The sequence below is a fragment of the Neovison vison genome, chromosome 1 (assembly GCF_020171115.1).
Source record: "Neovison vison isolate M4711 chromosome 1, ASM_NN_V1, whole genome shotgun sequence".
Classification (NCBI taxonomy): Eukaryota; Metazoa; Chordata; class Mammalia; order Carnivora; family Mustelidae; genus Neogale; species Neogale vison.
In genome coordinates, this window is record NC_058091.1 from 93,272,757 (window position 1) to 93,297,301 (window position 24,545).

General features: G+C 42.3%; 1 protein-coding gene across 1 annotated transcript in view; it reads right to left on the bottom strand.

The window, feature by feature from the left end:
• Positions 1-14,967: 14,967 nt before the first annotated feature.
• The window catches only part of ADGRF1 (adhesion G protein-coupled receptor F1), a 46,729-nt gene continuing 37,151 nt past the window's right edge, over positions 14,968-24,545 (bottom strand). Inside the window, exons 11-15 of the mRNA XM_044252399.1 lie at positions 23,049-24,422; positions 21,341-21,382; positions 20,239-20,298; positions 16,590-16,656; positions 14,968-15,179 (exon numbers count right to left, since the gene is read on the bottom strand). Coding sequence (XP_044108334.1) covers positions 15,106-15,179; positions 16,590-16,656; positions 20,239-20,298; positions 21,341-21,382; positions 23,049-24,422 — 1,617 coding nt within the window. The 3' untranslated portion in view covers positions 14,968-15,105. The remainder of the gene's footprint in view (positions 15,180-16,589; positions 16,657-20,238; positions 20,299-21,340; positions 21,383-23,048; positions 24,423-24,545) is intronic.

Genomic DNA, 24,545 nt, shown 5'->3' on the forward strand with positions numbered 1-24,545 from the left:
GAGAGGTGTGAGGGGCTCTGGATCATGGTGTGTTAAGGTAGATATAGAGTCACACTAAATGAAAGGACCTCACTTTCCTCATCTTCTTGACCATATTTTTTTCTGCCACACACAGAGCTACTTTTTTCCTATACCAGATTTACAAATAAACAATAGGAAAAGAAAAATCATTTTGACCAGAGTGGTGCCCATTTTTCAAGTAACACGAACAGAGAAATATCTGTGAATGACTAATTACTTAAATCCAGCTCACAGGTTAATTTGTCAGTGTTGAGAAAATATATGGCTGTCTTCTAGTGGATTCTTGTCTACATTTCCAACATCTAATGATCAACTGAATCATTTTTAGCTTTTATCCAATGGCCTGGTTTTCTGGTAGACAATTTTAGCATAATATAAAAGTTGACCAAAATAGGGCTAAAGCTAGCCTTTCCTCTTATCAACTAAGTAATGCACACCACACCCACTCATGAATGTACACACACACACACACACACACACACACACATGCAACTTCTGATAACCAGAATCAAGAATTACGACACAGGATTATTTTTAATTTCAAAGTCATTTAAAGTCATTGAATCGTTCCTTGGCCTTTCTTGACTCATTTTGGAAAATACGACTTCTCAAGGGCATACATTGTGTTGTCAATTTCCTTCCTAGCCCCCCAGCACCACATCATTTGGGACATAACAGGAACTTAGACTATGTTAAACGGATATATATGCAAATGATTCAGAACATAACTCAATTATTAAAAGATTTTAATGAGCAAATGGAAAGGTATATTTCAAGTGTATAGAATTCATATGCAAATCTGATACAATGAGCTAGCTACCATCAAAGAATAAAGCACAGTCCTTGCTGTGAAGGAGTGAGTCATCTAGCGTGTGAAACGACATTAGAGGAGACGAAGAACAGCAAATGGTAGAAAAGGGATGCAGTAAATACCAACTCCTGGAACATCTTGGAGGCTACTTGAGTGTTACAAGGTTTCAGAGGAGAGGGGAACTGACAGAGGCAGGAGCAGAAGGAATGTCTTCCCACTGGATGTGGATGCCATGAGCACCTTGAAGAACCAAGGAGATTTGCTACAGTGGAAGAGAGTGGGTGGGCTTTTTAGGTGGGTGAAATTACATGGTGAGTGGTTACATCGTTTATCGATGGGGACTACGTGTTCCAAATCCATACAAATAACACCTTGCAAGATGGCAGAGGTTAGGAGACAGCAAGAAATTAACCAGGCAAGCTGCAAAGCTGTAGGCTTGTGATGGGCTGACAGACTGTGGAAATGCAGGAAGGGTGAGCAACACATAGATGTCATACGGACGGGAACCTCACCTGCCTTGTTCATCTTGCTTCCTACTGGATCCCTAATACCTACCACAGTGCTTGACCCATCCTATGAGCCCGGCAGATTTTTGTGGAGTAGGTGAATGAATGAATCTTGGAAAGGCTCAAAGGGAGTCTCAGGTTTGTGTACTTCCAAGCAGAACCATGTTTAGAAACCTGCAGAGTGAGTGTTATGTTTGTTTTCCTGAATGGACTAGTCTCAGTTGTGTTTGCTGAAAACACAGACCACTTCTCCATTAGAGTAAAGGTGAAAAAAAAAAAAAAAAAAACCCCACAAAAACCTCAAGGAGTGTTCCTTCTCTTCCCTTCAGAAGTGCATGAAGGTAAATGTCCTTTGCTAAGCTGACCTACTCCCCACTCAGGCCCAGAAGAATGAAGATTGATTCCTCATTCCAAAGTTCTCATGACTACCAGTGTTAATAAAGGTCACAAAAGTGTTCAGCCCTTTACAAATGAGCCGGTTATTTATTTTTCCTGTGTCACGTGTTCCCTCTGAGGATTGAGAATATGCGGTAGAGTTTGTCGTGTATAATGGCTTCAAGTCTAGTCAAATTCCCGAATTTAGCTGCAACTAAATGCAAAGAAAGATCTGTCCCAAGATTTACAGGATATATTCAGGAGGAGGAAATGCCCTAAGAAAACATGAAATGAGTTGATGTGTCAATTCATAAGATGAGAATAAAAAGGAGACCATGTTTTATTCCTTATCCTAAAACTAAGGGTAACTGTGATATTTGTGTTTTCTGAAAATGACGCTGTCCTCATCTTCTCGTGCTCTCCACTTCTTCCACCCAGACTTCTTCCACCCAGACCTTTAACATAGAAGGAAATAAAGAGATTCTCCCAAGTACAGACCTCTTTCTTCTTGTGTGGTCTCGCATGCCTTTCAGGAAACGCTCATGCCCTCCATACAGTAACCTTCGATATCTGCGTTTTGTTTTTCTTCTAGGAATGTGAAACCCTTTGTGATTTCTCCACAACATACTCTCAGCAGCAGTAAGAATATAAATCATTGTCCTCTCTGTCTTTTTGCTTTTTTTCTCCCGCTCATGCCTTCATGCTTTCCAACACCCAATGAAGGATTTTTACTTATGTGTTTGTTTTTCCTTTGTTTGCTGGCAGGTCGCCCCTGTGCCCAGGATCTGGGGAAAAGGGCAGAGAATGAACATGGAATACTTCCGAGGCTTGGGTGACCCACATTTTGACTCCTCCCCTGGGGCAAGAAGAACCACATTACCTTCCCATTCAGGAAATTCAGCCTAGAAGCCTGGGTGCCTTTGAGTGTGCCCTCACGCTCCTCAGAGGACATTCAGCCTTCTTGATATTCTCGTCTGTCCGTGGACTGTGGAAGGTAAGGTTGGGGAAGCAAAGATTGGATCCTGTGCTATCTGGCGTGGGTACACATCCCATGAAGGATGTAGGTAGACCCAGCAGAAGACCACCAACTACGATTCTGTGGTCAGTGTTTCAGTGGTTAAAATGATGATATTTCTGACTAGGGCTAAATCAACAATTGACAGAAAGACATTAATCAAAGTAGAATAATGCGATAACTATCATAAGGCATTTCGGTAATCTCTCTCTTACCAGCATTTTAGCGATTCTCGGATCTTGAGTAGTTTGGGAGCAGAAAGAAAAACGGTATTGGAGCAAGAGTTTCTGCGTTTAAAACTCTCTGTTGTTACTTTTTAGGTAAACTCTGTCTCTGTTCCCTCATCTATAGAACTGAGAGGATAATTATAAGGAGGAGTAAGTGGCATTCTCTGTGTAAAGTCATATAAATGGGACTCCGAAGGTTTGTAATAGAACGCTTACTAAGTCTATGTGGTGCTGATCTTTAGTAAGTCGACTTGAGTGGACTCTTTCTGGACAAGTTAGAGATGACCACCATGAACATTCAGTCATTGGTAGCACAAGGAAAATATACCTGTACCTAGGCACACGTCCAACCAGGAGGCAGAGCTATGTCTTAGAATGGGGTGTGTGTGTGTGTGTGTGTGTGTGTGTGTGTGTGTTTGTGTCTGATGCCTTATTCTGGTCTCCCTATTACTAATCCTCCTCCTCCTCCTGGAAATGTCATAAGATAACTGAGCCACATATACCGTACATTAGTTCATCCAGAAGAAGCATTTGCAAAGAAAATGTTGGGATGCAGTAATGAAGTCTGACCTCTTGGTGGTGGAAGTTGCTGGCTCCTGCCAAGGTGCGGAGGATGTCAGGTCTTGATCAAAGCTGCTCATTGCAGGGGCTCCTGGGTGGCTCAGTGGGTTAAAGCCTCTGCCTTCGGCTCAGGTCATGATCTCAGGGTCCTGGGATTGAGCCAGGCATCAGGCTCTCTGCTCAGCAGGGAGCCTGCTTCCTCCTCTCTCTCTCTCTCTCTGCCTGCCTCTCTGCCTACTTGTGATCTCTGTCTGTCAAATTAAAAAAAAAAAAAAAAAAAAGCTGCTCATTGCCTACATCTATGTTCACTATGTATTTTTGCTTGTGAACTGGTTTATCAGCTGCACTGGAGGGGGAGTCCCAGAGTTAATACATGGAATGGGGACTTCATTGCCCTGCTGGGCCTGGCATGGAGATGGGAGGAGGTAGCGTGTGTGTTTCTGTGTGTGTGTGTGGCGGTGGGGAGTTAACACTTCTGTTGGAGTTAGCTTCAAGGTCAGCATCCCAATCTTCTGAATATCTGCTATGATGACAAAATCAGCAGCTTTGAGAGGGGCGGGAAGGTTTTGAGAAAACGAAATTCATCCAGACCACTTTTATGGATATAAGTAGCCATGTAAAACAAGGCAGTCTTTATTTTGAAAATCAGGTATAGCTCTAAAGTTCTAAACCTACAAGATCTATTCTCTCTGTATTTCATATCTATTTCAATCTCATAGAAAATTTCTAAACTTCCTTTATGTGAATTTTTGAAATAAACATCAAATGTAAGCTTACAAGGGAGAATACGTACAGTGGGCCCCCTTTGTGGGCAAGGATAGTTTTTAAAAAATACATCCCAAATGTTTAACAATGTTTATTTCTCGGAAGGATGGGGTATTGGGGGGGGTGCAAAAGTATAATAAGGAAAGGATTTTTTACTTTCTATCTTACATACTTTTTATATTTATAATAAAATAAAAGCTAAACGTAAGAAGAGCTAACATATACTGAACGCATACTATGTTCCAGGAATTGTGCTACACGCACTATTTTATTTAATTCTTTTAATTACCCTGTGAGCGGTACCATCACCGCCTCCGTTTTACCATCGAGGAAAATGAGGCCTTGCAGGAGCTGAATCGTTTGCCAGGCACACGTGGCTGAGTAGAAGACAGTGAGTGCAAATGTGGAGTTCAGAGTCTGTCCTTCTGGCCACCCTAGTAAATGTCCTCAACTGAGCAAATAAATACAAGTTAACATTCCTTTCTGAAGAGCAAAGAGTCAATCTTGCTGCCTCCTAGTCACCCCTCCAATCCTTCTCATGCTTGAGTGTAAAGTTTGGTTCATTTCAACACTCACTCAAATGTGTATTACTGGGCCACAAAACCCTTCCCAGCACCTGCCATGCCAGGGTAAGGACAATGCATATCTGTTGGGGGTGGGGGTAGAAAACAAGAGAGTCCAGAAAAAGATATCTGAGGCTGCTGGTTGGTCTTCCTTAAAGTAGAAAACAAAAGGCAGAGAGAGAGAGACGAGCTAGAAAGATCCTATAATTTAGGAAACTGAGAGCACTGCACATTTGGGATCCTAACTAGAAGTTATAGTATTGCCTTTTGATACACTTTTGAAGTCTGTTTTATATTAACAAAATAAAATCATTAGAACTTTCTTCTGGTTTGTAACTCTTCAGTAATATTCTTTCTAAAAGCTTTCTTTTGCCTAGGGATTTTTTTTCTTTTGACAAATCAATAGTAATTAAATTTTTCTATAGGATAATTAATAAGAAAAAGAAATATACATAATGGGTCCCTCTCCTTCATGGCCTCCTCTGGTCTTTCCTTTCCCTTTTATTTATTTATTTATTTATTTAAGACTTTATTTATCTGACAGAGAGAGAGAGAGCACAAGCAGGGGGAGCAGCAGACAGAGGGAGAGGGAGAAGCAAACTGCCTGCTGAGCAAGGAGCCTGACGCAGGGCTCAATCCCAGGATCCTGAGTTCATGACCCAAGCCGAAGGCAGACACTTAACTGACTGAGCACCCGGGTGCCCTCCCCAAACAAGTATTTTCTAAGCCATCCAGATAGAGCGTCCCAATATAAGTATTTTGCTTGATTAAATCCCTGGCACACTGACCTTCATACTCTTAAAATTTGGGGAAGGAAGGAAAAAGAAAATTTAACACCTATAGTACATAGGCACTAAACAAGCTGCTTTATAGACTTGATCTGAGCCTTCCGGTGACCCCTGGATCTTTCCCATTTTACAAACAAAGGAAGATAAGGTAGCCTGTCCTAAGGTTGGGACACAACCTTTCTCACAAGCTCCTGGTCATGCTGGTGCTGCTGTTTGGGAACACACTTGGAGAATCATCACTCTGGTCTGAGAGAGACCAGGGTTTGGGCACCTCATGTTGTGGCAGACTTCCACGTGTAAACAACTGTCAAGGTAAATTCTGGAAATGATTCTGTAAATGTGACTTTGTTTTTATTCCTTTTCAAAATCAATGGGGAGGGAGGTCGTATAACGGTCCCCACAATCAGGTGAGGCAGAGGACAGGTAGAACTAGCTCCTGGACCCAGGCAGCTTCAGGAAAAACAAACCTACATTATCGCCAGGGCCAGCAAAGCTCTCCTGCCTCTAAGAGTTGTCCTTGGCAGTGCCCAGCAGCACATAGTCATGGAATTCACAGCTGCCTTGCTCCTGCCCAGTTGGGGAACATGGCTGACATCTAAGAACCAGGAAATCTTATCCACAAAGCCAATGTGTCCCTTGGCAACACATCACACTGGGGCGCTCCTCTGCTCTGGTTTCAAGCATCAGGTCAGAATTCCAAAGGGGTGTTGCCTCCCATCTGGTTGGCATAAATGTAGCTATTGGCAATGCTTTATCTATGATTCCTACCCAGCAAGATAAGGTCCTGCCAAACCCACTCGGGCTGGTACTCTTTGGTGATAAATTTCTCTTCTCTCAGCATGTGACCTAGAGGAGACATAGGATCAGAAAAAGGCAGGACTGGCTGGGTTCTCTGAGCTTATCTAATGAATGCAGCTCCGTAGTTTTACTGAAAGGGAACTGAAGCTCGGAGAAATGCCCTCGGCAACTGAAGACTTGGCCTCAGGAAGTCTCCTTTTCAAAGACAACCCTCTACATCCGCCCGAGGACGCCATCAAGGAAACGTAACTAGCTCGGTTGGTTGGGATCAAGCAAGGTGAAATGCAGACCCACTCAGGGGACACTCATTGTCATCTATGAACAAGGCACTCTTCCCCCATCGCTTATGGTTTGGGTTATTTCTCAAGCCCCAGCCCTTCCCCCCAACCTCGCTGAATCTGGAATAAAGTGTCTGGAAAAGTAACATCATGATATCTTGGTACCATGGTACTCTTTTATTTATTTTTTTTAAACTTTTTTAGATATTTTGTTTATTCATTTGAGAGAGAGGGAGAGAGCACAAGCAGAGGGAGAAGCAGAGGGAGAGGGAGAAACAGACTCTCCGCTGAGCAGGGAGCCTGATGCGGGACTTGATCCCAGGCTCCTGGGGATCATGGCCTGAGCCGACAGCAGACACTTAACCGTCAGAACCACCCAGGTGTCCCAGCCATGGTACACTTTTAAAAGACAGCCTCGGGGGCCCAATAATCATCCCCAAAGGGGTAAATCTCTGTTGGTAAAACATCAAGCACCATTGTTTCTTGTGTGGATGGAGGCAGGGAAACTTTCTGACTAAGGGAAGTGAGGCAGAGTAGGGCACCTTGGAGCAGATTCTCCTCCCTCCGTGCTGGTTCTCACCACAGGCAGGTTACCTAAACCCTGAGCCCCGACTTCCTGCCAAAGAGGGGAAAACGATGTCTAATTTGCTATGTTGTTCTAAGGAACAAGGGAGGTCATCTATGCTGAGTCTAGTGCAGAAACTGGAATACCGAAGGCTCATTAGTTTCTGCTTCCTCTTCCGCCCTTTCTTCCTATCACGCAGAGCGCTAAGATGATCGCCGCTGCTCAGGTGAGGGCGGGGGAGTGCGCTGCAAACCGCCTGATCCTTCCCAGGAAGCTCTGAGGGCCGAGTAAATCCCTGCTCTAAACACAGCCAGTTTGATGTTTGTTCGTGTTGTTTTGTTCCCTCTGTCCCTAAGACGTTAGGTACACAATGGAATCTGTAGTGATAGCTCAGTCACGGAGTGTGCCGCTAGTCTCTGACAAAACTGGAAGATGTGCTAAGCGACTTCCTCCCGAAGGAAGAGATGCATCCCAAACCCCCAGAACATTCTCAATCTATTTTGTACCACGTGCTTGAATTAACTCTGAATTTGCCCAAAGCACCCAAGGATATCCCGTCGATGTGACTCAAATTTACATAAAATACTGCCTTTCTAGCAGGGGGAGTCTCGGGCCAACCGTGGCTAATTCTTGCTTGGCTTAGAAACAGGCAGCCTTCACTCCTCACCAGCACCCTCGGGCATAATCCCAGGAAACAGAGCTATTATGTTCTTAGCTCCCTAATCTCTTTTACTGCACAAAACACAGCAGAAACACGGCAAATTGTTCCTAATTAGAGTAGTTGGATTAAAACGCCTTTTATTCCCCCTAGATTCCAGAGTGCAAGTCTGGTGTATGGAAGCTTTGAGCAATTGGTCCAGGATTATTTCTTGGTCAGAGTCCGCCCCCTGAAGTTTGAGAAAGGTAAGTACAGCACAGCCCGCTACCTTCTCAATAAAAGACAAACTCTCTTTCCACTACGGAATCACTTGAGAGGACAGAGATTTAGGAATCTTGCTAAAATCTGCATCAGTCTGAGAGACCTTCTAGGTGCTTCCTCAGCCCCTTTATTTGTTCTGAAAGAGACAGAGCAACTTGGAGAAAATTAATCTTTACAAAATTGCTAGTTACAGATCTGGAAGAGCTAATCCAATGTTAGGCCAGGCAAAGTCTAAACACGATTCCATTCTATATTAAGTGTGAAACCTTCCAACAGTGGGATTTCTTATTCTGCATGCCTGTTATATTCTTATATCCTGACACAAGATAAGAATGAACACGTAGAGGTCTTTATCTTCCTTGACTCTTGCATCCTTGAAATCTCTCTCAAATTGTTTGGAAGCCCCATTCTCCTGATTTCCCTTCTACTTCACAAGCTGCTCCTTCTCATTTGCCTTTCCTGGATTTTCCTCCTCTCTTTACGTCTAGATGATGATGCCCAGGCTCAGTTCTTGAACCTCCTCACTTCTGCCCTGTACTCTCTAGGTGATTTCATTGGGTTCTATAGCTTTAAGCACCATCTTTAGCCCAATAGACTAGTGAACCCAGCAGTCAGCTTGACATCTAAAATTGGAGGTCTTGTAGGCATCTCAAAGATCTGAAGCATCTGGCCAGCATGAGCTTGGACAGCCCTGGGGCCTCTGAGTTCAAGGAAATGAATCAAGGGGACTTCCAACGTTAAGATATCCCATGCCTTCTCCAATTTAGACACACACACACACACACACCACATTTATTTATATTTAACCATGGCTACATGGATATGGTTTCAGGACTCAAAAAACAATAATTTCCTGCTTCTCAGGGAAAATCTGTTAATTATTTTAGCTTATTCTTGTGATAGTTATTTCCATATTTCTAAGTTTCATGATTATAGTGTTACATCTTGTTTTCTCAGTTTCATTGATTCCCAAACACAAAGAAAGAAGATTTAGATCTCTTCTGCCATCTTCCCAGCTAGACGTCCTATTCCCAAATACTTCTATTGTTATTATGTTGGTTAAAACAAAATCACTTTGCGTGATTGGTATTCTCTATATTCTATTCATAGCTGAGCTAGATGATATGTTTATTTTTTTCTGCACATTTTGATTCTGTTAAGATGTAACATTTTTTTCACCATTTGTTTGGATTTCTGTATTCTCATAAAAAATTCATCCCAACACCCCTCCCCAGGTGTGTAAATCTCTTCTAAATAACACTTGGATCTATTAGGTGTCCTATTATTTTCATTTTCTTGAGTGATCTTCCTGCAGATCCAACCTGGATCTGCCCCAGGTGGTTGTCCGGGTAGCAAGTCATTTTATCCCCACCCTGGAGGCTCTCTGCTCTCTCTTCTAACACATCTTTGCATCTTTCATTTCTGCAGTCCCAATCTTTTTCTTTCTGGGTTTATTGCCACATTTGGTATAGTCTATTTCCCAACAGCTTTTGGGAAAGGAAGAATTGCAGGAAAATTTAGGGAGAATTTCTGTGTCTGAAGAGATCTTATTTCTTCCTTGCACTTAATTGCTTCTAGGTTGCAATAATTTTTTCTCAATATTTTGAAACCATTCTCCATTGTTATTTAGCTCACAATAGAACTGTGAAGAGTTCGATAATATTCTGATTTTGATCTTTCACACAAAACCTTTTTTTTTTCCCAATGAAAATCTTTGGATCTTCTTTTTCTCTTCTGTGACCTGAAATTTCACAGTGGTATTGTCTTAGTTGGTTCAGGCTGATATTACTGTAGATTGAGTGCCTCATAAAGAATATTTATTCCCCATAGTTCTGAAGGCTTTAAGTCCAGGATCAGGATGCCACTATTGTCAGGTCTGGCAAAGGCCCTCTTCTGAGATGCAGACTGCCAACTTTGGGTTTTGTCCACATTTGATGGAAGGGGCTAGGGATCTCTGTGGAGTCTTTCATAAGAGCACTAGTCCCAGGGCACCTGGGTGGCTCAGTTAGTTAAGTGTCTGCCTTCAGCTTAGGTCATGATCCCAGAGTCCTGGGATCAAGCCCTGTGTCAGGCTCCCTGCTCAGTGGGAAGTCTGCTAACCCTCCTCCTGCTTGTGCTCTCTCCTTCTCTCTCTCTCTCTCAAATAAATAAGACATTTTTTAAAAAGAGTGCTAATCCCATTTCAAAGTCTCCACCATCATGATCCAAATCCTTCCCAAAGGCCCCACTTCCTACTACTATCAGCTGGGGGGTTAGGTATGAATACATGAATTTGGAGGGACACAAACATAACTGGGTCTATTTTCACTTATCACCTCCTTGAGTGTGGCCAGGACCTGTGACTTACTTTGAGCAATAGAATGCTGTAGAAGTATGTGCTGTCACTCCCTTGATTACCTCGTGCCATATTCTGTTTTAAAAGCAGACAGGAGTAAGAGACTCTTCTTGCAGGCATAAGGGTATAAGTAGCCATGTAGGAGAATCCCATGTGTCAGGGAAGTAGAGAGGACCTCTAGGATCTCAGGGTGTCCTCTGGGCAACAGTCAGCAAAAATTCAAGGTTCTCATCCCCACAACTACAAGGAAATGAATTATGTCAACAGCCTGATGGAGCTGGAGTTCCCCAGTCAAGCCTCCAGCTGAAAATGCAGCCCTGATTACAGTCCTGTGAGACCCTGAGCAGAGGACCCAGTTAGCTGCACCTGGACTCCTGGTCCATTGAACCTGTGAGATAATAAACATGTGTTGTTTCAAGCTTGTAAGCTTGTAGCAATTTTTAAATTCCACAATAGCAACGATTGCAATGTCTTACTCTTTTGGACTCTTTCATTGTTTTTAGTAGCATTTGGGGAAGGAGCTGAGGTGAATATTGTGTGTAATCAATGGGTTAGAGAAACACGACATATGATGTGATCAAACACACTTTTAAAAAAATCATCCTTATAAAATTAATTGAGTGGGTAAAGCTTTTGCTTCCCACCCAGTACGTTCCAGTTATCACTCCAACGTGTTCTACCCAACGCAGCACTGTGGTCACTTTCAATAGCTAACATGCTCTCAGTTTGGTGATAAGGAAGTCCAATCTCATGTAATAGTAATAAGTACAAATAATGTTGTGTTAAATTTCTCTTCTCCCCCAACAGAGTCCTGCTTTGGGTTGACTGTTTGCACTGGCACAGCTTTGCTGATGGACATTTTTGCTTAGATTTTCTTATGCTCCTTCTACCCCATCTTGGGCACTGAGGTTTCTGACCTCCTTTCTCTCAAGTTCAGGAAAGACTTGTTACAAGACTGGGCTGCTTTCACACAGGGTCAGGTTTCTCTGGATAATAAGGGAAGTGCATTTGGGAGCTCTTCAGAAATTCCAGATCCCTGACCTCTCTCACATGTAATTCCTTCAACTCATGCAAATTCATCTGTATTCTGTGTGCTCACTTGGGACTCCTTCCTCGTCCCCTAATCTGGCTTCATCTCTACCTTCTTGCTGCTCCACCACTTTGAGTGGCCCTATGTCACACGATACTCAAGACAAACCCATATTGTCTCTCTCTTACTTGCTGGTCTCACCATGCACCACATGTATGGGAAGCACATAGACACGCTTCACCTGCCAAAGCCTAGGCTTGGAGGCTGGTTTCAATGCAGAGACCATTCAGGATCCCACTGCTAAGAGCTATGGCCACAGTTCCAGGCAAGCATCAGAACCCTCCTTTCCTGCTCCCAGTCAGCCATGTGATCTAAGGGAGGGCAGAGAAATCTTTCATTAAGTTTGTCAAAGGACAAGCATATCTTCTTCTCTCACCTTTTGGAGTAGATGAGAAGGTTCATGGAGCAGCTTTCTCCAAGGAAATTCTCAAAAAAAATTTTTTTCTTTTGATTTGTTCATCTCTGTAGAGTATGAAACCATCTACTGGTTCCCCCATCATTTCCTTTGACTATCTCATTTTAGCATTTCACGTGTGCTGCATCTTGGTGCCACGGGGAACCTTACATTTTCGCTTGCTGTATGTATGCCTATTTCATCTACCACCATTAACTAGAAATCCCTCCTTCCTCTCCATTTGAATATTATGAAGGCTACTCGTGTCGGGAGACTAACAGATACTTCAGACTTTATAACTCTTAAAATGACCCATTCAGAAATCTGTTCTCTGCCCTACTTGAACGTGCCTACTGAATGTTCAATGTGTCCATGGGACTGAATTCAAGATGCACTACCCTGAGTAGGACATGTTTTGATAAAGAGCCTGGCCTGAGTACCAAATGTTTGGCACAAATTCACATACTCTGTTTCCGTCCTCCAACAGTGACTCCAAATGGGCACCATGAAAATGCATCCACATCTCCTCTCTTGTCAGGAGAAGAAGAGTGAAAGAATGTGGGGAGAGACTGTCCAGTCTGGAGTTTGACCTTTATGGGTTTGCTCTTGACTAAGTCCTGGTACTCACATCTGACCTCTCTAGCCTGAAAGACAGAACTGCTGCCTAGGGATATACCCAGGCAAACTGAGGTGGAGATGGGGAGGAAGATACCTTGAGTCACTCTGACACCATGAGCATCAGGAGCCTTAGAGACATCTAGGATCAGAACTCTTGGGAGGGACATTGGAATGTCCATGAGAGAGAGAGATGTGGGGCTGAGGTTTCACCAAAGAGATTCTGTAAGCAGTAACTGTGAATGTATGAAAGGCAGAACAAGAAAGGGAGGCAAAGGTGGGTGGACCTAGTCAGGTTTATCACAAATGACTGTGCAGATTATGGCCTAGACCACTTACGGTAGCACCATTAATAGTGCAGTCAGGAGAGAGGCACCCTCTTCACTACACAGCCTGTGAAGCCCTGTGTGATGAAACTGTCAGGCTGTCCTTCATCATTCCCTTGGAGACTTCAAGAAATGACTAGGAGACATGTTGAAAAATCCCAATTTCAATTAAACAGACAAATAAGAACTCTAGATATCGTTATGGACCAAACTGTGTTTCCGCAAAGTCTATAAGTTGAAGCCCTAATCTCCAATGTGCCTGTGTTTGGAGATAAGGCCATTTAGGAGGCATTTAAGGTTCAATGAGGTGATCAGGGTGGGGTCCTCATCTGATAGGGTTGGTGCTCTTATAAGAAGAAGAGACACCAGAAACCTCTGTCCTCTATGAGGACAGAGACCATGTGATGACCCACCAAGAAGGTGGCAGTCTATGAGGAAGAGTGGTCTCATCAGAAAATAACCCTAAAGACAGCTTGATCATGGATGTCCTAACCTCCAGAACTGTGAGAAAAAGAATTTCTGTTGATTAAACCACCCAGTTGGTGGTATTTTGTTACAGTGCTCTGAGTTAATATACTACTGTAGAGAGCCATTAAAAGTGAACATGACTTCATCTTGTAATCACAGGCTGCTGAGACTCAGGTCATCAGGGTTACACATAAAATAGTAACTAGATGATGCAAGACCACTAGAGGATTCTACAGACCAAAGAGTGTAGGATCCTAATTACAAGTACATAAACAATGCCATTTCCTTCTAGCCTGACTTATACAACCTGCTTCCCATTATAATTCAACATCCATTGCTACTGTGCTGGCACTGCCTGTTCACCATCCATGCTGCCCTGCTCACAGTCTTTAACCTCTTCGTGGTTTCTTTTTCTGCAGCTGTCAAACAGGGACACTCGTGTTCTCTATTCACAAACTTATTATAAAGATTAAATGAATTACTATAGGCAAGGTACTTAGAATAGTGGACACTTGCTTGAAACACTACCTGTGCAGATTTCTAGGATTTCTAAGATTTCTGGAAACAGGGTTGAATTAAAAGGCTCCTTTCTTCTGGTCCAGCAATAAGGGTTGAAACTCATGTGAGCCCAAGGGGTGAAAGTGTGGAAAGGAAATGTTGTTTCATATAGTGTCTATCTACCTGCTGTATTATATTTCATCCAACAGTGGCATTGGCTATAGATTCAAGGAATCCCAAAATACAATGAAAACCAGGATGTGTTAGGGTAGCTCCATAGACAACCAAAATCTCCTTCAGTTTTCCTCTTACACAGAGAGAATTATGGCAGTATTGAATCTAATATCTGACCTTATAAATTCTGTTAGTGTTGCAAGTGATTTCCAAAAACTGTTATGGGCTATAAAACTGGACTAGGGACCCCAGGTCTTAAAAGTCCCAGGGCCCCATTATTGGCTTCCCAGTCTTCACATGTCACTCTGCCGGTCTGAACATCTGTTTCCTCATCCCTGCTCTAGATCAGCCTGAACACCTCACTCCACTGGACTGGGGACCAGATGAAAGCACATTGTAGACTGAAAAAGGTTGTATTACTTATGAAATATTACTGTACTTCCCAACTAACTCCTACAAGGCTGTCTGAAATGGAATTTTTCATTTGATTTCTGATTAAATTTCAAAATTAAGTAACTAAACCTAAAAGGCAAAAATAAGCATATAATTCAAATGAAAAATTGGGGAGGTAAATGCCCTTTCTCTAGGAAATTTGCACCAATGACTCTTTGATAGAAAGTGCACATGGCCCATCAGTTTATCCAAGGTGATTTCATGAAGTTTTCTTACTCCAATTCAGATAACTGGAAAGGTCACTTGAATAATGCTATTTTATAAGAAAGGAAATCATAGTTTGTAGCAGTGAAAAGTTGGTACCACTGACGTGATTTCCAATAAAACCTACTTTGTACATTTATGATGCAATTCCTTTGAATCAAACCACATGGAAATAAATCGTTCCATTTAACTGAAGATACAAAGAGCAGTGATGAAGCTGCTGAAAGCTTCTTATTTTATTCCAGACTCCTAAACCAAAAAATTCCATTTAAGATTGAGCTAATTTTTTCACTGACATTTAGCTCTAAATGTCAAGTTGCACCAAAAAATTTTTCTTGAGTTTATGGTTCGCAGCCTTATTCAGTTGATAAAAACTGAGTTAGCATGATGTCGTTTGAGGATTCTCCAGCATGAGAAAGTGCATAAATGCCTATGAGAGGAAAAAGAGGATAAGAGTTATGTTTCTATGTCGGAATCAAGCATGAGACCAAAATGAAAATAAGCCTATGCAAATCCTTGCAAGTCTGGTCAGTTCCAGGAAGATGGCAGAGAAAGCTACAGAAGGCAATTGGTTGACAGGCAGTATTTCATTAATGCCAAAGAGACGTGCATTTGTCAGACATCTCTCATTTGAGAAGAGAAGCATCACATCTTTCAGATGCTGTGGAAAATGAGATAAAGTAGATGTGAGATCATAAAATGTTATTGCTAGAAGGAAACTTCATGATCTCTTCGTTTTTCATTTTACTGATGAGGGACATGCATCCAAAAGGTTAAGAGGTTTGTAAAAAGCACTCAGACTGGTTGATGACAGTGAGGTGATCATGCTGAACATTTTGGGAAGGAAGTGCTGTTTCAAGTTCAGAACCTTGAACTTTATTTTGGAAGTCAAATAATTTTGCTTACAATCTAAAATGAATGGCCCATTTCCCTGCTTTAATAAAGATAGTAACATAATTTAACAGGAAATGGAACTCAGGCACTAAAAGATGACTTCAGCTTGACTTGTCATGCAGTGACTTTTCCTCACCCCCATGCTCCACTCTTCTCCTCCAGGCATAGGACAACAATCTGCAATGCTTACATACATAACAGTCTTCTAGGAGCTGAATATCATTGACTTTAGCAATATCCAATATGTGAGCATAACAATGCATGTCCCAGGTGGAGGGGACAGTGCTTTCTCACCCATAGCAGGTGATGGCTTCACCTTGGTGGGGACATTTTAGGCAGGAGAGTACATCTGATGGAGCACAAACACATAGCCCATGCCCACTGCTCAGCAGGTGGCACAAGAAGGGTCACTCTCCAGTGACACAATTGGTATTTGACCACACTCCCGCACCCCATGACCTCGACGATCAATGTCACCGATTTATAGAATGTCTAAGTGATGGAATGGAAGTGATGAAATTAAAAGGGACAACAGTGGTCCATGAGCATCAACTTCCCCACCATGTTCTGTCAGCCCTGAGCACCATCCCGATGAGCTCCAGAAACGTGACCAGCAGATACACCTGCACTTCTCCCATGAGGCTGTTAAAAGTAGCCCTTCAGGGGTGCCTTGGTGGCTCAGTTGGTTAAGTGTCTGCCTTCAGCTCAGGTTATGATCTCAGAGTCCTGGGGTTGAGCCCCATATTGGGCTCCCTGCTCAGCGAGGAGTCTGCCTCTCCCTCTCCTTCTGCCCCTACCTCCCCCCATTGTTCTCTCTCTCACACACTCTCTCTCAAATAATAAAAAATAAATAAAAATAAATTTAAAGGTAGCCCTTCAGTTTTCCTCCTATGATATATTCACACTCTTCTATTTTTTGTTAACCTTTGGCTTACTGTTAACTCACCTTTGTGCTGCAATACGTTGAAAGTTTTTGGGAATTTGGGGTTGGCAGACACATCTGATGAGTCTTGCTGCATCAAAGAAAAACAAGTCATTTGTACATTAACAGTATTCTTTGAGTCACGCTCTGCATTTCCTGACATCTTAATGTCATTAGCGATTCTTTACTTCACTTATGTGGTGCCCTGTTCTCTTTTCAAGAAATTAGAGTACTCCTTTCTTACCCCTTCTCAGGCTTTAATCTATTTAAAATGCTTAAGAACATATTTCTAAGTGAATCTTTTGTTCCTGTTTATTCTCACAACTTTTAACAACAAACTAGAAAATAGTTTTAAGGAAGGCATTATCTTTTTGTACATCCATGCTTAAATTTATTTGGTTCACACACTTATCTCTAGAAGAGGAACCCATGGAGAAAAAACAATAGTTCTATAAAAATGGTCTCAAATAAATTGCCTTATTCTCACTCATCTTAGCATTCAAATCCCTTTGTGAATAATCCTTTAGTAACTGGAGCAGAGGCTAAACGACGTTCAAAATTTTGAAAACTGAATTTTCTAATGGAAATAAAATATTTAAATAAAAATCATACTTTTGGGAAAAGGTAGAAGTTTAAGATAATTGTGTCTTTGTCTATTTGATAATTGACTTATTCATTAATTTAATGTCTCCTATTGAGTACCACCATGTGTTAGACACTAGGAATATTGGAAAGAATGAGCTTCCATTTCCTGCCACAGTCCATGTCATAAGGAAGTTAAATCAAGATGGGAGAAATAAGTTCTCATTATATGCAGTGGGCAGCCTGATGATAACTCCTAATTTTCACTGAAATATATAAATGGCTACCCCACATTGAGCCCTGGGGTGGTGGGGGGAATTACCACAGAGACAGGAATGAGAAATGTCTAAAAATTCCAAAGCAAAATAGTTCATTTTCTATAAGTTTGGACTCAGTAAACATATAATACTGTAGTCCTAAAGACAAATTCTATAGTCATCATCATTGCATTTAAAACTGAATCTCATCCCATTTGGAGAGAAGAATCTTAGATTACAACACACCCAGGGACTCTACACAGTCTGGGGAAAAGCAGCCTCTTCAGACACGGGGCTAAGCTGTTGGTCAAATAACAGGACCCAAGTCACTGGAACCATTAACAAATAAACCTCTTCTCTCTGGAGAGAGAATCTGTAGGGGTCACCAGTGTCTATCTTTCAGAGAAGAGTCACAGAGAACTTAGCCAGGGACAATGGAAGGGCTAGGAAGGGGTCGGGCGCCCCCAACAGGGAGAGGATTTTGAGAGAAACCACACTGTGGGTCCATACAGTGTCATGGTGCCTTGAGGGATGGTCCTTATGGAGAACATCATTGGCTTCTTTCATTCCTTTCAGCCAAAAACTCAAATTTTCACTGCTTTTAAGACTCCTGTTTTACCATCCATTTCCCATCTCTTAGTGCATAGCCTTTTCTCCTCTACTTTAAAAACAAAACAAAACAAAACAAAAAGGTGTCCAGGTCTGAATTCTCTCACACCGTGACCCAATCTGCCCATGTTGCTCCATCTGCATCAGACTGAAGCTGCCTGTGTCCGGGGAAGAGGCTGAGCCCTCCATCTTCAGTCCACTCACTTCATCTGCCTTTCCAGGAATCCTCTTCCTTCGGCCCCCACCCCCAGTTGTCTTCAGACTCTCTAAGACTCTCTTTGCTGGCTCATCCCTCCCACCATATGGACTTTTGCACATCCTCGTGACTCAGCTCTACTGTCGCTGCTGGTCCCGAGTCTGTGTCTGGTTTCCACCCTCATTCTCTTTTCTCTCACGAGTCTCTTGACAGGAACAGTCCTACTGAGGTATCTTTTCTTCGCCTTCTCTCTCCTCAATTGCTGTAATCTGGGTTCCTGTTTTACACTCAAACTCCCTCAGAAAATTACAAATACCCATCTTCTCTCCTGCCAAATATGCATTTATTTTAACCCAAATGAGCCACCTAACCTGAAAACAAAGTCCCACTTTCATCATCTGATTTAAAAATGACATGGGGAAGGGAGAACAAATCTAGAAGATGCAAAGGAACGTGTCAACACTTGACATTAGAAACGGAGAAAAAACACTGCTGGGCGTCCTTACTTTTGTTCTTATTTTAATTTACTTTGGGGTGTTTTTCTTTCTTTGATTTTCAAAGGAGAAAAGTGCTCACTTCCTGGCAGGGCAGGGGGTGTCCTTTCTCACCAACAGGGACAGGTTTTTCTATACTGCAGACACATAGGCTGTAGCTCCTTTTCTTTTCTTAAGCACAGTGACTGATTTATTAGTTTCATATTCTCTGTTCAAGAGATTTTAGTTCTTCAAGACATAAATTCAAAATTACAGAAAGTCAGAACCTCTGCTTTGAGTTAACGAGTCCAACAGTTAATGTCCACAGTTGGGAAAAAACCCCAAACTGAATGGTACCGTGTGACTTCCCTAAGATCACTCAGCCAATCATTGACTGAGTCAGAAATAACAGGGCAGGTCTGCTGGCGAGGGGGTCCCTGCTGCCTAATTCACAGCACAGGCCCATATGAGGAAACGCAGACCCTGGAAAAATTTTTAAGGTCAAAGGTTAATTTCCTCAATTTTTAAAAAATTACTATTTCCAAAGACTATAGTGCCCCTTGTAAAAATCTCTAAACACTCACATAGCTCTTCAGGCACTCAAGTCAGCTGATTTTTTATCAGACACAGAAATCTTTGCCTTAGAGCTCCTTCTGAAAGGCCTTCAGTGTTTTGCCGAAGGGCAGAAGTCTAAATCAACTTCAAAAATACAAAATCTGAACATGAGGGCGTCTGTTGTTAACTCTACTCTCCTTCTATGGACTGCACTTTCACGGCAAAGAACAAACCAGGAATCCTCTGCCTCCATCCAAATGTCTCAGTTGGTAGATTTAAGTGCTCCAGTCACAAGGGACTGAGTCAGTTATGCCAGCTGAAGAGGGAAAACTCAGAGAACATCTCACAGATTAGAAGTCGACCAGAATTCCAGGCACCTGGGTAGCTCAGTTGCTTGAGCAACTGCCTTCAGCTCAGTTCATGATCCTGGAGTCCCAGGATTGAGTCCCACACTGGGGGGTGGGGGTGAAAGGGTCCCCTACTCAGCAGGGGGTCTGCTTCTCCCTCTGACCTTCCCCCTTTCATGCTCACTCTCTCTTATTATTTCTCTCTCAAATAAATAAATAAAATCTCAAAAAAAAAAAGTTGACCAAGATTTCATACTTTCCTTTTGCAAAGGCAAAATGATCTACAGGAGGTCCCAAAAGTCAGCCAGAGAAAAGGGTCTCACTAACTCTAGATGTTGAAAGGCAAGTCTTACTAAAGAAGATGACACCATCCAAAGGTTGTTTGCCCACCACAGCACCCACAGACCTCAGTGCCTGAGCATCTTTGTACTTTTCCGTGGCTTCTCATTCACTCATTCCCTTGTTCATTTTCTCACTCATTCAACGTTATGAGTAGTGACCCTGTGCTGGGCACCATGCCAGGGAGCAGAAATAAAATGGCGACAGAGGCTCAGGAAGATGACACAAAAGTGGGCTCGCCGTGCGACTGCACACAGAGAAAAGTGTGAAACTGGAACTTCATGCATTGGACCTGTGGCAGCAGGAGAAAATTACCTTGGATGCTTGCTTCCAAGAGCTTAAAGGAGACAATTTGCTGAACAGCAATTGTCGCAGCTAGAAGGCAACAAAGAAATATTGAGAAGAGGCACATACACAATCATACTAGACAAATGCAGAACAAAATTGCAGACTGGAACTGTTACTTAATAGAGGTATTTCCTGGAAGCCCTTAATAGACCATCAGCATGGCTATCTGATGAAAAGATTTCTTTTATTTGTTTGCTTTACCTGTAAACAGACCTAGGATTAAACAAAGAACAACAATACCAAAAGCCATAATAATTCAGATTCTAGACAATAGTAATTGGCAATAATTGCTAAATTAAAATTTATCTCTGAAGTAAAGAGTTTCCTAACCATGTGAATGGGGCCATTGAGAGAATTATTTAGTCCAACCAAGAACAGCAAATTGCTTCTTTGTAAACAGGGATTTTGTGTACGTGCTACAATTGTGCTAATTATAAAATCTTCTTATCTTCTTATTAAAAACAAAGTCTCTGTTGCTTAGCTTACTTTCTCTCTTTGCCTCTCTCAATAGAGTTGCTCGACCCTTGGGAAAAATAATGAAACAAGTTTATATAGACTTTTTTTCCCATAATTTTCCCTATATTGGCCATCCTTCCTTAGGGATTTTATTTAATGTTAAAAGTTATTTATATTTACCATATTAAACTCTAGGAATGTAGAAGTAGATACATCCTTCAGCATATTCTATGTACACTCTACATTTAATAAAGAAGGAAAAGGGAATCACCCCACCAGGATGTACTTTTTGCTCTTTGATGATTGCCAAACCATAGATTAAAGTAGCAAAATGAAAAGTAAGAACAATTTCCCTTTTTTTCTATAATGTTCACATTATATGTTGTGATTGGTTCTATATTGCTTTCTTATCAGCATATTCTATATGTGGTGATTAGTTCTATATATTTTCTTATCAACAGTGAGTGTTTTCACTGACTTTTATAAAATTATAGAATTTGATGACAGGAGTACTCATGGTCTCACCTCTTATATGTGAATAAGAGCCTAGAACTGAAGGATTCTAATGCGTGCATTAGAATAAAGAGATGAAGAGAGAAATGAATACACCTACCTTACTGTCCAAGAGCATTCCAAAACACAAGATGAAAAAACCCTTAAAAAAAAAAAAGAAAGAAAGAAATCACCTGTGTGGTCTTTTCTCCACCAGAGAAGAAAACATGGCTGTGTAATTCTATTCTATCACCCAACATTATTTTCTTGCTGGTCTCTCTCCTAGTCTGTGGACTCCTCAAAGGCAAGGACACTTGCTGATTCCACCATGCCTGGTATAACACAAAGCACTCAAAAAAGAAAATGTTTTTCTTGAAGGTACAAACAAATAAGGTTTTAAGTGTAAATGGAATATTCTTTTCCCTTTTGTGTCATCCTAAACACCAAAAAAAAATATTCTATAGCTTAGTCTTCCTTTAGAGTGGGCATTAAATCAACATTGATGGAGTGCACGTGAATCTGTGACAACTGCAGGCACTGAGGTCCAACCCTAAGCAGAGGGTTGTTCTATCCGCACTCTTGCTATCAAGTCCAGACCTTGTGGAACCCTTAGCCAAGGCTTTCTTGGACTATGAGATCCTTCTCCCAGTCAGAGCACCCCCAGTGGGTGCCTGTTTCCACAGCATCTCACCATGGAGCTGCTCTCGGCAGAAGCTCCCTACACCTGTCACCATTAGGCATATGCTCTCAAGGTTCGCCATTTGTGCTTACCAATGGAACGTTCGCTGGTGTGCTAAAGTAGGTGGAGAACCAGTTGCTTTTAGAAGATGGATTAGCACTTCCTACATGCCAGGCACAGTGCTGAGAGCTAAATTATGTCATGTAAATTATTTTATGATATAGGTAATAATATTATCCCTCTCTAACAGACGAGAGAACTGAAAGAGAGATTAAATATTTCTCAGAGGTCACAGTTGACAATGTGCCATATTTGAGCCCAGACCTATTTAAACCCACAGCTCAAACCTTTAACCACCCCTTCCTTGAGACATCATGCAGAAGTGACCAGCAAACATTCATTGAACCAAGATCAAAGGCTCTCTTCCAGACTCACAGAAACCAAAAGATTACTTTTTCTGCCTACTCTCTGAACACTCTTTGATTCTGAAATGTAGAACCCATGCTCTTCAGCAGGTGTAGGCAAACTTCTGCAAAGAGCCAGATAGGACGTGTTTTAGGCTTTGCAGGAGGTACAGTTGCCACTGTTCAACTTTGCCAAGGTAAAGAAAGCAGCCACAGACCATATCTACACAAATGGGCATGGCAGTGCTCCAATAAAACTTTATTGACAAAAACAGCGCTGGTTATAGTTTGTCAGCTCCTGCTCTGTTGTGCTCTGGAGACATCCTGTGAACCATTCAGAGTCAACAAGTGGTTTTGAGTCCTTTCCCTTTCCCTGTGTGCTTTTGCAGAGGTCTCCCTAGGAGAAAGAGGGCTGAGCTGGCAGCAAAAGGGGTTAACATTAGGTTTATAAACTCAAACATCTAAAATCCTGGGATGGATTCCTAAACAAGTCTAATACTCTGCTTCAGTAATATCTGCTGGAAAATACAGATTCTGTTATTTGTTTATTTCTTTTGGATTCACTGCTGCCTGGCAGTGTTGCTCACAGACCTGCTGCAGGCAGTGGGAGATGAGTTAGCATCCAGAGTGGTGTTACCAACCTCAGTTCTCTATAATTACCCCCAGTCACCTGATGATGTAAGAAGTTATTCTTAAAATAAAAAAGAAGAAGAAGAAAAAGAAGAAGTTATTCTTATTGTTCTCACCTGGAATGCATTGAGTAATGCAAAAACAACATGCCAAGCCAGATTCTGGTTGTCTACTATTGTTCCTATGCCAAAGCCCCAGGTGAGTCCCAGCAGAGGGGTCAGGATGAGAAGGCTCTTCCCCATGCGGACAATAGTGGCCTTGTTCTCCTGACTGGGTCTTTCTCCAACAGTGGGCCTCCAGAGCTTCCTGAGAACCAATAGCACCACCACCAAGTTCACAGCCACAATAGTCAGTGCAGGAACAGCAAAGGCTAAGAGGGGTTTGCTCCTATCAGACCAGTTAAGCCAACACACGTCTTTCCTTGTGTAGCCATTGCTTGGCTGCGTGACAGCAATCGTGATGGCACATATGATGAGAGGGCACCCGTAGCCCAGGCAGAAGCCAATGGATATCATCGAAGGCATGGCCATGTGATGGAACACGAGGAGGATCCGATAGGCCAGCAGGATGCCAAGTGTGAGCATCCAAAAGAACAAGGAGAGGTAGAAAAAGTGTATGAAGAACACAGCAGCTATACAGACTCTGGAAAGGTTTACGGGGGAGTCTCCAGTGGCAGCGACAAGGAACCAAACATCAGCAATCAGGAGGCACAGGGCTATGTTCACCATGCAAACATGACGTGTGTAGGAGGTCTGGTTTTTCTTGACCTGCTTCCAAAACAGAGCTTCAATGATCAGGCATAAGGTGAGACTTCCGATGGAGATGCCCAGTCCCACAAAGGTTATCCATTTCACCACGGGGATGATGGCAGGGGGGACAAAGGGGGACATCAGTACCGAGAAGGAGGTCAGATGAGTACATCGGCACATCACCATGTCTGGAGTTTCATTCACCAGGTGGCAGCCCGCATTGTTCCATTGCAAAAGACTGAAATCCCAAAACACACAATGAGGCTGGCTCAGATTCGACTCTATCTTGGAAAATATCAGGAAAACCTCATTTATGGAATAGTTTTGAATAATCGTGGATATCACGGGGCCATTGACCTGAGCATTTCCATTTTTGGTAACAGATAGGATAGTCCCCAGGGTCAACGAGGCCATGCTGATGATGGTTTCTGGAAGGGATCGCTGGAATTGGTCTGACTCAATTAACACACGGCCTCTTATGGGAATGGAGGCATTTGGAGGGAACATTTCAGTCTGATAGTTGTAACCCATCTTGCGTTGGCTTTTGGACACTGGACTCCCTTTCCAGTTAATAAATTCCCGAGAAAAATTCAGAGGCAGAGCTGTTGGAGGTACAAGGCTACTGATGTTTTCCAGTGTCTTCAGTAACTGCGAGCTGGCATGCTGTTCTTCCTGTAGTAACACCGTCCAGTTGGTTACTGATGATGAATTCAGGATGTGGTCAGCTATACTGATGACATCCTGAAATACAAGAATGAAAGTCAGTTTGTGTTTTGAATAAGCAGCTCAGAGGACTAGGAGGGGATAGTCATTAGTATTAAGGATAGCACAATTGCCCAGAGAGTTGGCCCAGTTGAAGACCAT